General features: G+C 40.7%; 1 protein-coding gene across 2 annotated transcripts in view; it reads right to left on the bottom strand.

Annotated features, from left to right (window-relative positions):
* Window positions 1-686: 686 nt before the first annotated feature.
* Window positions 687-12,506, bottom strand: part of Daw1 (dynein assembly factor with WD repeats 1) — a 39,436-nt gene continuing 27,616 nt past the window's right edge. For both annotated transcript variants that reach the window (XM_087566813.1, NM_001025025.1), the window contains exons 9-13: window positions 10,695-10,797; window positions 9,826-9,940; window positions 5,517-5,593; window positions 1,907-2,069; window positions 687-1,109 (exon numbers count right to left, since the gene is read on the bottom strand). In XM_087566813.1, the coding sequence (XP_087422939.1) occupies window positions 1,075-1,109; window positions 1,907-2,069; window positions 5,517-5,593; window positions 9,826-9,940; window positions 10,695-10,797 (493 nt within the window). In that variant the 3' untranslated portion in view covers window positions 687-1,074. The remainder of the gene's footprint in view (window positions 1,110-1,906; window positions 2,070-5,516; window positions 5,594-9,825; window positions 9,941-10,694; window positions 10,798-12,506) is intronic.

The following is a 12,506-nucleotide window of genomic DNA, read 5'->3' as shown; positions in this document are numbered from 1 at the left end:
ATGACCTCACACATATACTGAACCTAACAGAAGCCAAAGCCAATAGAAACAGAGTAGATAAATGGTAACCAGGAGCTAGAGAGTGACTGAAGTGGGAAGATATTGGCCAAAGGGTAAAACCTTATAAATGATGAATAAATATAAAACTATGGTATACTGTGGCGAGGCTGTGCTGGTGGATATCTTTTAGTTGATTTAAACATTGTCACTGTGAGAAATAGACAATGGACCTTGAAAGGCATGTGAATGTATATATGTATTAAGGATGTATATGTACATCTGCTTATGTCACATGTACACCACATATGTGTAATTGACCACAGAAGACAGAAGAAGGGATCAAGTTCCCTGGAACTAGAGTCGCAGTCCATTCTGAGATGCCTGATATTTGTGCTGGGAAATAAACCTGGGTCTTCCAACTGCTCTTAACTGCTGAGCCATCTTGCCAGCACCCCAAGATACTTTTAATCTTTTAGCAACTATTTGGTCATTTTCTCTTACACTTCAGGATTTTCTTTTAGTTTACCAATCTGATTATCTGCTCTGCTTAACACGTCCTTAGAGATAAAGCTACCTACATGTATCCTACTCCACTTTCAATGCAGAATATATTTGCTGGTGAGAATGATTTTAATTTTTGTTCTCTTACCCTCCAAACATGATGAGACAGGCATAGGCATGAGAAATTTTGTCTAAAAATTTTATTGAAGAGAAGCTGTAACATCAGCCATCGGGTATAATCTAGAAGATTCTAGAGTCTAAAAGAAGTGAAGTTAAGGCACTCTGACTTCATTTGTCAGTGTCCTGGTGCTATTGAAATACAAAACATGACGGAAACTATTAGTGACATTTACCATGTATTATGCCTGCTCCTGCCATCACCTTTAGATAATGTCAGGAAATGATGAAGGCCCATTGGCTTTCATGGTCATGTCTGTGAAGTGAAGAGCAGGCTGCTCCATGGATAAGTTGCATGAAATGAGGAGGCAGAGGAAATGGGCTCGCTTGTTCTCTGGAGGTTCAAGGTCTTGATCACTGACACCATCAGCCCTGCTCCATAGCAGAGCCCTTTGGTCAACGCCATATCCTGCAGGAATTGTCCTTGCTGCCTGAGGAAACAAATCATACGATCATTTCCCCTTATCTTATTCTTCTAACAGGCAGACTTCTCTCCTGGGTCACTGCCACTCAGCCAAGTGTGAAATGTGAGACTCTCGTGATGACCAGGAAGCTACACAGTCACTGAGAGCTGGGAAACCATCAATCCATATTCGTTTCCCTACATGTTACCACTTAGGCAGAAAAGATCCGAGAAAAATAAATACATTTAACAATACATCTCTTCGGGGCTGTAAAACTATCTGTGGAAAATGCTGGCCCTGACATGTTTGGGTCATTGCCATCCACTGCCATCAGCTGGGCAGTAACCAGTAGAGCCATGGATGGCTGGGAAAGTAGGATAACCTGCCAGGCATGTTTCTGACACACCTTCCCTAGGGCCACAGAATTAAAGTCAAAAAAGCTTACCGCCGGTGGCAGAACACACGCTTGTGAATCCTGGTGCAACTAAATCAGATCTCATATGGTAGCTAATTCCTCCAACCCTACACTGGGGAAGCTATGGCAGAAGGATTGCTGCAAGTCTGAGGCCAGTCTTCACTGCATAGCAAGGTAAGGTCACCCAGGCATACATATTAAGACCCTGTCTCAAAACACATTTTTTAAAATAATGCCAAACAAAAAAATAAATTCAATAATGGTAGGAAAATGAAATTCCAAGATAAGCCAAGCACCATGGAAAACTGAGGCAAGGTCAACTGTGAACTTCTTTTTCAGCATCCTTTTAAAACTCTAGTAAACTTTAAAGGAAAACCAGATAGGTGTTTGGTGTGTATTTCTTCCTTACCTGTAATGACTATATTCCCTTTATAGTTGAAAGCACATGAAAATATTTCATCAGTGTGCCCCTCGAGGACCTGGAGGCACTGGCCAGTCTGAACATCCCAGATTCTGGCTGTCTTATCAGAGCTGCCTGTCAGGAGCCGGTTTCCTTGGGGATTGAAAGAGATCTGCAAAGTAGCAAAAGAGATGATAACAGGTTGAGCCTGAGTTAACAATAGACTTTCATCACCCAAAGGAGGGCTGAGCACACATCTTCAATCTGAGTTAGAATTTATTTTAAAACAATTTCTTCCTGGGAGAAAATATAGGGACTAGTATTGAAACTTAGATGCTACTCTCTCTCTCTCTCTCTCTCTCTCTCTCTCTCTCTGTCTCTCTGTCTCTCTCTCTCCGTCTGTCTCTCTGTCTCTCTCTCTCTGTCTCTGTCTCTCTCTCTGTCTGTCTCTCTGCCTCTCTGTCTCTCTCTCTCCGTCTCTCTCTCTGTCTCTCTGTCTCTCTCTCTGTCTCTGTCTCTCTCTCTGTCTGTCTCTCTGCCTCTCTGTCTCTCTCTCTGTCTCTGTCTCTGTCTGTCTCTCTGCCTCTCTGTTTCTCTCTCTCTGTCTCTGTCTCTGTCTCTGTCTCTCTGCCTCTCTGTCTCTGTCTCTGTCTCTCTCTCTCTCTCTCTCTCTTACACACACACACACACACACACACACACACACACACACACACACACAGTTCTAACCATAAAAGACCAAAGCACCTGCATACTTTGAATGTTCCTCGACAGATTCTTCCCAAACTGTTCCCTCCTTGCCCACAACAGGGGCAGAACCAGGTTGTAGATGAAGACAAAGCAGCCTAGATCTGTAATGTTCAATGTCACCTCTGCAACACAACGTTCTGTCACTCTGTCCTTTATCTGTGCCACAGAAAGTTAGCAGATGCCCAAGGCAGGGAAGCAAGAGGATGTTTGTCCTTTAACACTCCAAATGCATCACTTTAAGATAATACATTTGGATACTCCTGAGGGTCAGACACACTTCTTCAGTATCCAAGTGGCAGAGGGACCTGCCACTGGCCCTTGTATTCCTCTAGTAAGTCCCAGTTAGAGCCCTTCTATATTTATCATAAGACAATGATTGGAACCACTTCCATTGGAAATGAAGGTGTGAGGAGAACAAAGTTGTGTCTACAAAATGCCTAGCACAGTAAAATCTCTCAGGTGATTAATGATACCATACTCCTCAAAGATATCCTATTGAAATTCATTGGGTCATACACAAAACTGGAATAGGACTGATTGGAAATAGGAAGAGAATCCACAAGAGAGGAAGCAGGACAGGAGAGGAGAGTGGGGATAGATATGATCACTATATATACATGTATGAAAATGTCATACTAAATCTACTATTGCACATACTGAATATAACCTGATGTTTTAAGTGTTTCATAAATTAATAAATGAAATGCTAAATGTTCTAACTTTGTACTCCTTATAAATATTGCCAGACAGTAGTTTAATGAGAAGTAGATTCAAATTTTCCTTATAGTCACATGATCACAAAAGCAAACATGCACTCACTGGGGGAAATTGCCAATCATGATAGTAGCTCCTTAGCCGGACACTCAGGAACATGGCCCAGGCTCCCCTGATGTGTCCTACTTTCTCATACCCTCCTGCCACCCCCTTATTTCTCAGTCCATCAAGTTGTCATTAGCACCCATTGCCATGGATACCAATACTTACCACAGGGCAATGACCAGCAGCAATGAGGACAAAGGATGAAGGGATGGGAAGACACATGGGCAATGTTAGAATCTAGCTATAACCTTCAGAGTCCAGAAGTAATCAAGTTATTATTTCATAAAGAAGGAGAAGATAAGATCTCACATATAAAACCAAATATTTGGGCTGCTCTGGGAAGCAAGAGCCCCCAGCCCCAGGATACTCTACCATGTTCTGGGGACCTATACAAACCTCTCAGTCTCTCACTGAGTAGCTCTATTCTGTGAAGATTCTAAAAATCTGTTCAAAAGACCCTAAGATATAGTCCTGGAGTTTCAAAATGGGTTACGTTATGCTTTGTTAAATGTTTCCAAACATCACTCCCTCCATTATATCTAATTCACAGATCCCTTGAGGCACCACATGGTTTTCTGCATGATACAAACTTGAGTGTTTACTAGAGCCACAAAAAAAGCACTTCACAAACTCCTTAAGTTGCTGAGTTGGGTATTTCAGCTAATTAAATATTTGCTGATGTTTGAAAAGAACACTGTTTTATGCTTTTTTAAGTGTTTAGGCAATCATTTTTTTTTTGCTGAATCAGACAGGACATGCTTAAAAATAAAGGTTTAGATGGTTGAGTTTTAGAGCAGGATGACATAATTAAAGAAATTTTAGATCTCGGATCCAGTACATCAGCTCTGGGGAGGGGGGTAAGGGGTTTGTTTTGGTTTTTGATTGCTTGAGACAAGGTACCATGTTTTGCCCAGGATGGTCTAACTCCTAATCCTTCTGTCTCTGCCTCCAAAGAGCTGGAATTATAAGCATATGTCACCAGGCCCAGCTAACACCTCTCAGATGTAAAGATTCTAGGTGTTGTGTCACCACCACTACGTGTAGCTCCACTCTCCAGGAAATAAATGAGCTGGTACTGTGAAAGGAAAATTAACTGAAATTCTTGGATTCCTAGTAAGTCAACTGTGTGTAGGTGAAGTCTAGCCTGATTCAGTCACAGCTCTGCTGTTCAACAGGAAGCCAACGGTTAGTAATAGGTGGACGGACGATTGGGAGCAGTCAGGAATTTATTTAATGGTAGACATTTAATGGTACTTTTGAGACCAGTTCTTTTGGGTTCAGCCTCCTTCTTAGAGAACCTGACCTAAGGTTGAACTTGAGTTAACTAACAGGCCAGGCCCTAGCTTCAGTTTCCAGGTTACTCCAGAACAAGACTTGTGTCTAACACAAGTTTCCAGGTTACCTACCCAGACCTGTGTCTAGCACCAGTTTCCCCATTACTCCCCAACAAATCTGCACCTCCAGGTTACAAGCCTGCTCCTGATACTTCACTACCTAACAACCACCAATCCAGAGAAAAAAAAGAAGTTTATGATTTGGCTCCCAGCACCAGCCAATCATGTTAAAGGCCATAATGGTCCCCCAATCAGATGTGAAATTAGACTTGGGGCTACACCCTCCTGTCCTGCTGTGTCAGTGATGATGGTGTGGCCCAGGCTAGAGCTTGAAAATAAAGAGACCCTAATGCAACTGCATCGGAATTAGCTCCATGGTGGTCTTTTGGGGTCCACAAGCACTTGGCACAACACTTTACGTGGAAATTCATCTTAAAATGATGATAAAGTACAGACATGACATTAAAACAATCCAATTGACTCAACAGGGGCTCAGCAGCGTTTCATTCTCCCCACCTCATTTGGCTTTATTTGTGCTCTACCTAAATCCATTTACTGTCAGAAACATTGCTTCACTACCTGAGCCATATAATATGTTGGATGTTTTGAAAGTATGTTATGATATGTTCGCTCAAAGGGTTAATTTGCAACCTCTACTATCATAACCTTTTTTTTTTTACAGTAAACACAGTGCTTCAAATGAGATGGTAACTCACCTTTGAGATTTCTCCTTCATGGCCTTCCAGTTTGGTTATGCACTTTCTTGTGGTTGCATTGTAAACTCTTGCTGTTCCTTTTGGAGAGAGATGGGAATACACGTTAGTCCATCTGAAATGCAAGGACTTCATGTTACCTAAAAGTCTATCCTCACACAGATGAGCTCATGGCTGTTTGTCCTTCCTATGTCAAGAGCCGTCCTCAACCCTCTAAATGCAGAGGAGGCCGGACATGATTTGCTCTCTGTCTCTCACATTGTTGGAAGAATCTTGGACTCCCAAGGATAAGAAGGAATGATGTAATAAGTAAGAAAAGAAAATGAAGTAGATAAAATGATTTTAAATGTTATCTCATAATTGGCCTGATTACAAACATAAAGCACACAGCTTGGATGCTTCTCAACCCAGTAATACCAGTTGCCCCAGAAATTTGGGACAACTTAAAAAGGAAGGCTAGGACTCGTTACTAAGTATGTGATGCCCAGACTCCCCATGACATCATAGCCATGTACAAGACAGGATGAGAATGAACTCAGAAATCAGACTGCTAAGTCCACATCCCACCTCTATAACTTCCTAACTCTGTATCCTGACACAGGCTACTGTAGCTACTCCATGTGCTCCTTAGGTCTCTCATCTCTAAAGTGGGGACAGCATTAGACCAGCCTGTGTTAGTTACCTTTTTCTGGACAACAAACTAATTATTTGGAGATAAAAAAATAAATAAATATCATCTCAATACTTCTTAGAGGTTTATAGAATACTCCAAAAAGAAGAAAAGACTATTCTGAAATAATGTTTTGTAGGACCATGAAAGGACAGAATCGATGCTGGAATAAACAATGCAGGTAAAAACTAGAATTGAACTTTAGTAAACTCTTCGCACTGCCCCTCCCCCGCCCTAGCTTGCTGATCCTCCAGACCTGTCTGTCCCCAGCTGCTGCATGACTTCCAATATTCTATGCAATCTAACATTTTATATAATAAGTATGTATGAATGATTATGTCCTGTCTTGCTTCCCATAACATAACTTCATAGGAACTATGCTGAAATCCAAGTAAAATAAACTACAACTGTGAGGTAGCAGGCAAGATATCGAACATATTACACATAGAAAGCGTAGCCTCACTGAGGTCTTCAATGGCATGGCACAGTTAGTACAGAGTTACACATCATCCCTGGGAAGTAAAAAACAGTCTTTTTGTCAAATAATATATGGTACCAGAAGCTGTCGTTGAAATAACATGTCCACATGTGGCTGTACACTGTATTGTACGACAGAACACATGAAGGAAAGTATCACTCATGTGCATGGCATCAGATATGCTTGAAAGAAATGTCATGACTTATTGTAGAACCAAAGTTGGATTTGGTACCTAAACATCATCTTCATGAGATGACAGAGACATACACAGTGTCAGCATACAGAGGAGACTTGGAATAAACTTGGTTAGAAAGCTGTGGGGTGTTTTACCCCACTACTTCCACAGCTCACACTACAGAAACTGGTATAGTCAGTGAGACTGTCTAAATATTGTGCAATGCCAGAAAGGGGTTTTCGGAGAGAAGAAGAAACAGTATGACACAATATGGGATCACTGAGGATATGGAATTTATCCTCACGTGTGTGTGCAAGGCGCCACACAAACACATACATGCTCAAATGTTAGTCATTAATCAAAAGATGGTATATGATATATTTTAATACAGTCATAAAAGATAAATGTATAATACTCATGAATCATAAGTGGACATCAAACATATGTGACATATGACATTTCACCAAATGTGTTTTTCAAGATGATGATGATAGTATCTTAAGTTATTTTCAAGACATTAGATCTGACATAAGATAACATAATACCTGGGACATAGGAAGGTCAGACAGACACAAAGAATCACCAGACAGTAATTTAGAATATGAAAACACAATCTAGTACCACATGTGGCCATCAAAAAGATAACAGAGACAGCGCATCCCACCATTTGTGGTCTTTCTAGACATTAGGCACATACAGTGAAGAGTTCTGTGTGCTGACCAAGAATATAACACAGTATAATATGAGGCCTGACTCTAAAAGAAAGTCAAAAACATTTGAAGAAGCATAAGAAATGATTCATCTTAGTATAGCAAGCATCAGAAAGATGGCATTGACCCTATAAATGCCAATACGGTTGGTTGGTTGGTCGGCTGGCTGGCTTTTTGAGATAGGGTCTCACTATGTAGTCCTGGCTATCCTGAAAGTCAGTAAACCAGGCAGGCCTGGAACTCACAGTGATCTGCCTGCCCCTGGGCCCTTTCTCTAGCCCCTGCTTATAACAACCTTTGTTCAGAGATACAGAACTATGTTATAAGATGTGATATTTTGATGATTGATTTTATGATATTGATTTCATTTATACAAATTTCTAAACTTACACTAAATGGCGGTGTTTAGTGAAGACTAATCCTGTGAGACATATTTTATGAACCAAGGAAGGAATATGATCACAACACAGGAGGACGGAGAAGCAGGTAAAGAACTAACAAGAACTAAAATCATTTCAAAGGATGGCATTTGGATAACTTTTCTTTCCTGATACCAATATTTTCTTTATACCATAGAGATATAGGTATAGGTCTTAGCCAAAAAAAATAGATCACAAATAGAGAGTTCAGGAGAGGCTCACACATGTGGCTCCCACCCCATTGCCCACTCAAGTCCAGTTGGAGAAATAAAATGGCATACTGATGGGATGAGAAGCAATGTTCTCACACTTGTACTTACTCCACATACGGAAGCTGCTGAAATAAAATGTAAAAGCAAAAGCTAAAAATAAATTATATATCACAAAATATATTGCTTTATATTGTATCTTGCTGCACGCAACAAGTTCCCCAAGACTTGTGGGGTTAACGATGTTTTTGTTACTTAATAGTTACAGTAAGAAGACTTCAAGAGGGGCTTTGCTTGGTAAGGGTTCCTTTGCTGGGATTAAAGTAGCATGCCACCATGCCCAGCTTAAATATCATTCTTTATGGTTATCCACAATAAGAAGCAAGTACATAGTGACATCACATATGATGTTTAAGTTCATGATTAATACATAGGGTAGAATATATGGATATTGCAAATCATATAGTATCATAAATCACTATCAAAAAGGGTAGAAGTAGTTAGAACTACAAAGCTATCATAAATATGAATAATGGCAAGGTATCACATATTTGTCACAATAGGTCATACTAAGACCATACCATAACATATAATTTAAATATGAGGCACACTGTGTCTTTGTCATGTGTTTTTTCATGTATATGGAGTAGACATCATTCTGTGACACCAGGAAGTTTTAACCACACACAGCAAAATTACACATGGCTATAGAAGAGAAAAGATAGACTACAGTGCCACATGTACTATTTTACAGTGTATAACTACAATGTAACATGCTGCATAGCTGTCATACATATGACCAACAGAATAGAATCATGCATACTTATGAGATTATGAGGCTATACAGTGTCATGTAATTGGCAAGAGGATGGCAAAGCAGCATTGTGTATAATCTTCAAGGAGATTACACAAGCATTGTGAATAGCTGACACATTCAGTGTGATAATAAACCCAGGAACAAAAAGAGATGAGACATATAGTACATTACCATTATTCAATTCAATGGATGTGACGTTAAGATTATCTATACCAAGCACAGAGTAAGACATTGTAACTAAAGATTTTATATATACATACATATACATATATATATATATATATATATATATACATATATATATATAGAGAGAGAGAGAGAGAGAGAGAGAGAGAGAGTGAACATGGCACCATAGGTAAGGAAGACATCAGGATCTGTAAAGACACGTGTGGTTTCTATTAAGGAGATGACACAGACATGAAAAACATTACATGTGACTCTCAAGAATGCATATGGATCCAGGATTTGTGACGTAGTCAACAATGCCCACTGTTCAGACTGGGGCAGGAAGATCACAAGGTCAGGCCATTGGGGCTACCAAGAAAATTCAAGTCCAATTTGGATGAGTTACAGAGATCCTATCTCAAAATAAACTCAGGGGGTATAACTCAGTGGATAAGTGTTGCTGAGTTCACACTAAACTCTAGGTTCAATCTCCCAATAACACACATAGGAAACCAATGTGGCGTGGACACACTGTAGTGACATTCATGGAGTTAAGGCACATGTTTCAACCACCCAGGCTCTCAGAGATGGAGCATGGTATAGAGTTGAGCACATTTCCAAGTCAACATAAATTCCTCCATAGCTTAAACGTGTCAGACGATGACTTACCATCGGCAGACGCTGTTGCAATAAGTTTCCCAGTGTAGTCAAAGCAGCTGTCTAGGATCTCATCGTCATGGCCTGTTAATGTTGCTACACATTTCCCACTTGTAGCATCCCACAGCTGAAATTGGGAGAAATGGAAATCACCAACTAGCCAATGAATTCCTCCCAGAGTGGGAGAGACACACAGTGCTCTTCAATATGACTGAGTCTTGCCAAACAACTGTGCTGAAAAGGACATAGAAAATTCTCTCCCATCAGTTCCACTTTGATCTATGACCTACGACCACACCCAACCATCTGGGCACAGGAAAATCAAAGCAGACATTTAGCCTTTTCTACAATATTAAGGAAGGAAAAAGCATCCCAAGTGGTATTGCTTCAGGGACCAGCACAAAGGGATCTTTTCTGTAACAAAGATGATGAGGGGCTTGACCCCAAACTATGATGACAATAAATGGAAAGCACACCAGGAGATTGAAGGCTTTTTGCATAAAATCAAGTGGCAAGTGGTTTCAGCCTCTCAGTCACTATTTTTGAAGTGAAGCAGGTCAAGGACAGGAAGAAACTTATCTCTGAGGTTCCTTGAGGGTCATGCCAATGTGAAATGTGCATATTAAATAAACAGTGGGACACTGGGTAAATTAATGTGACTTTTCAAACACGCCCTTTCCTGCTTTTGAAAATCATTTTATCACCTCATGGTTCCTTCAAGCTATGGAAACTGGAAACTTAATACAAGTTAGCAATTATTACTTATAAATCAACGTTTAACTTGTATGCCCTCTTTGAAATCTGTTAGTTATCATGATGAATGCCTGACACTGTACAGAGGATAGGGACACCTTACAAAGCAAGGCTGCCTCTGAGCTCACCATGCAGGTCTTGTCCATAGAGCCGGTTAGTATTAGAGAGCAGTCCCAGCTGAACAGGGCGCTGCTGATCTCTGCACAGTGGCCAATTAAAGTGTGCACCTTCCTGCAAGACAGAAATAGTCACCACCGGTAAAAGATGTCCTGGTTTCATCTCTGTTGGGACAAACCACCCTGAAGAAAGCACTATAGGAGAAGAAGGGCTTGTTCACTCACTCCAGGTGACAGCCTGACAGGGAAACCAAGGCAAATACTCAAGCAGCTGGCCACATCTCTGAGGGAAGCCCACACCCCAGGTCGCCCACTTGACTCTGCTTTTGCTCAGATGCTTTCTTCACTCTTTCACTGGATAAGGACACCCCCAGGAAAGGGTGCTCCCCATATGCAGGGTGAATCCTCCCACCTTAATTCACAGTCAACACCATCTGCCACAGAAGTGCCCACTGGCCACCCTTATCTGAATAATTCCTCACTCAGGGTCTCTCTAGTGATTCTAGGTTCAGGTTCTCAACTTGTGGATATCAACCCTTTTGGCAACCCTCTACCTCCGAAAATATTTATGTTACAATTCATAACAGTAGCAAATTGTAGTTGTAAGGCAGCAACAAAAATAATTTTATGGTTGGGGGTCACCACAAATCAAGGAACTGTATTAAAGGGTCACAGCATTGGGAAGGCTGAGAACCACTGCTGTAGGTCAGGTTTATAATAAAAACTCCCACGGGTGCTTTTACTACAACACATGCACATAGGTCAAGCCCAGTTGTGTGAACTAAATTTTTAGTATTTACAACATTACATTTTTTGTAATAAAAATAAAACAGCTCTGCTGTTACTCCAAAAAACACTAATTTCCATAAAAATATACAAAAGTTTTAAGCAATCAAAGATATTGTGATGGAGGCTGGAGAGATGGTTCAATACTTAAGAGTACTCAGTATCCCCAGAAGATCCAGGCTGGGTTTCCAGCACCCATGGCAACTGACAAATACCTGCAACCAGTTCTAAGGGGTCCAGTGTCCTCTCTGGATTTCCTGGGCCCAAACAGGCACAAGCTACACCTGTATACATGCATGGGAAAGACACCCAGATACACAAGATAAATCTTTGCTTCAAAAGGTAATACGACTGTGTCTGACTTAATTCAGTCCCAGACAGTTTCTGGTTTGATCGGAAACATTTCAGATCATGTGTTCATATGTGGTACCCATGTCATAGGGTACCCCATAAAATTGTACAATTATTACATATTAGTATAACTTTGAAAAACAGTGTTTCAGGAGATGGAGATGTGAACTAGTCTGTCTTCATCATTTAACATTTTATACATGTTTTGAGTTGTCACACTGTACATATAAATATGTACAGTTAAAACAAAAGTTTGAAACTGTAACTTAAAGCAACGTTTTATAAAAGAATGGGTAATGGTTCATGAAGGCATTCTAAAACTCTTGTAATCAATGATTACAGCTAGGAAGGCAGCTCCAATGGCAGAGTGCTGGCCTCCATAGAACGAACAACATCCTAGGATTAATCCCAAGTCTGGAAATTAATGCATCAGCACAAGACTACATTCAGGAGATAGAGAAAGAAAAATCAGATGTTCAAGGTCACCCCCAGCTATAGAGAGAGTTGGAGGCCAGCCTGAGCTACATGAGACTGACTCCAAAAGGAATTAATTGGCTACGAAAACACATGAGTGGGTCCCACAGACCCATGGGCACTCAGGAGCTGTGCATCAAATGGTTGAAAACTCCATCCTTCCCTCATGCCTTCTTCAGTACCTCTTGAATGATAGCACTGTAATGAATCCCT

The sequence above is a fragment of the Rattus norvegicus genome, chromosome 9, assembly GCF_021556685.1.
Source record: "Rattus norvegicus strain SHRSP/BbbUtx chromosome 9, alternate assembly SHRSP_T2T, whole genome shotgun sequence".
Lineage (NCBI taxonomy): Eukaryota > Metazoa > Chordata > Mammalia > Rodentia > Muridae > Rattus > Rattus norvegicus.
The sequence above is the reverse complement of the archived record's forward strand: the minus strand, read 5'-3'. Positions and strand labels throughout refer to the sequence as shown.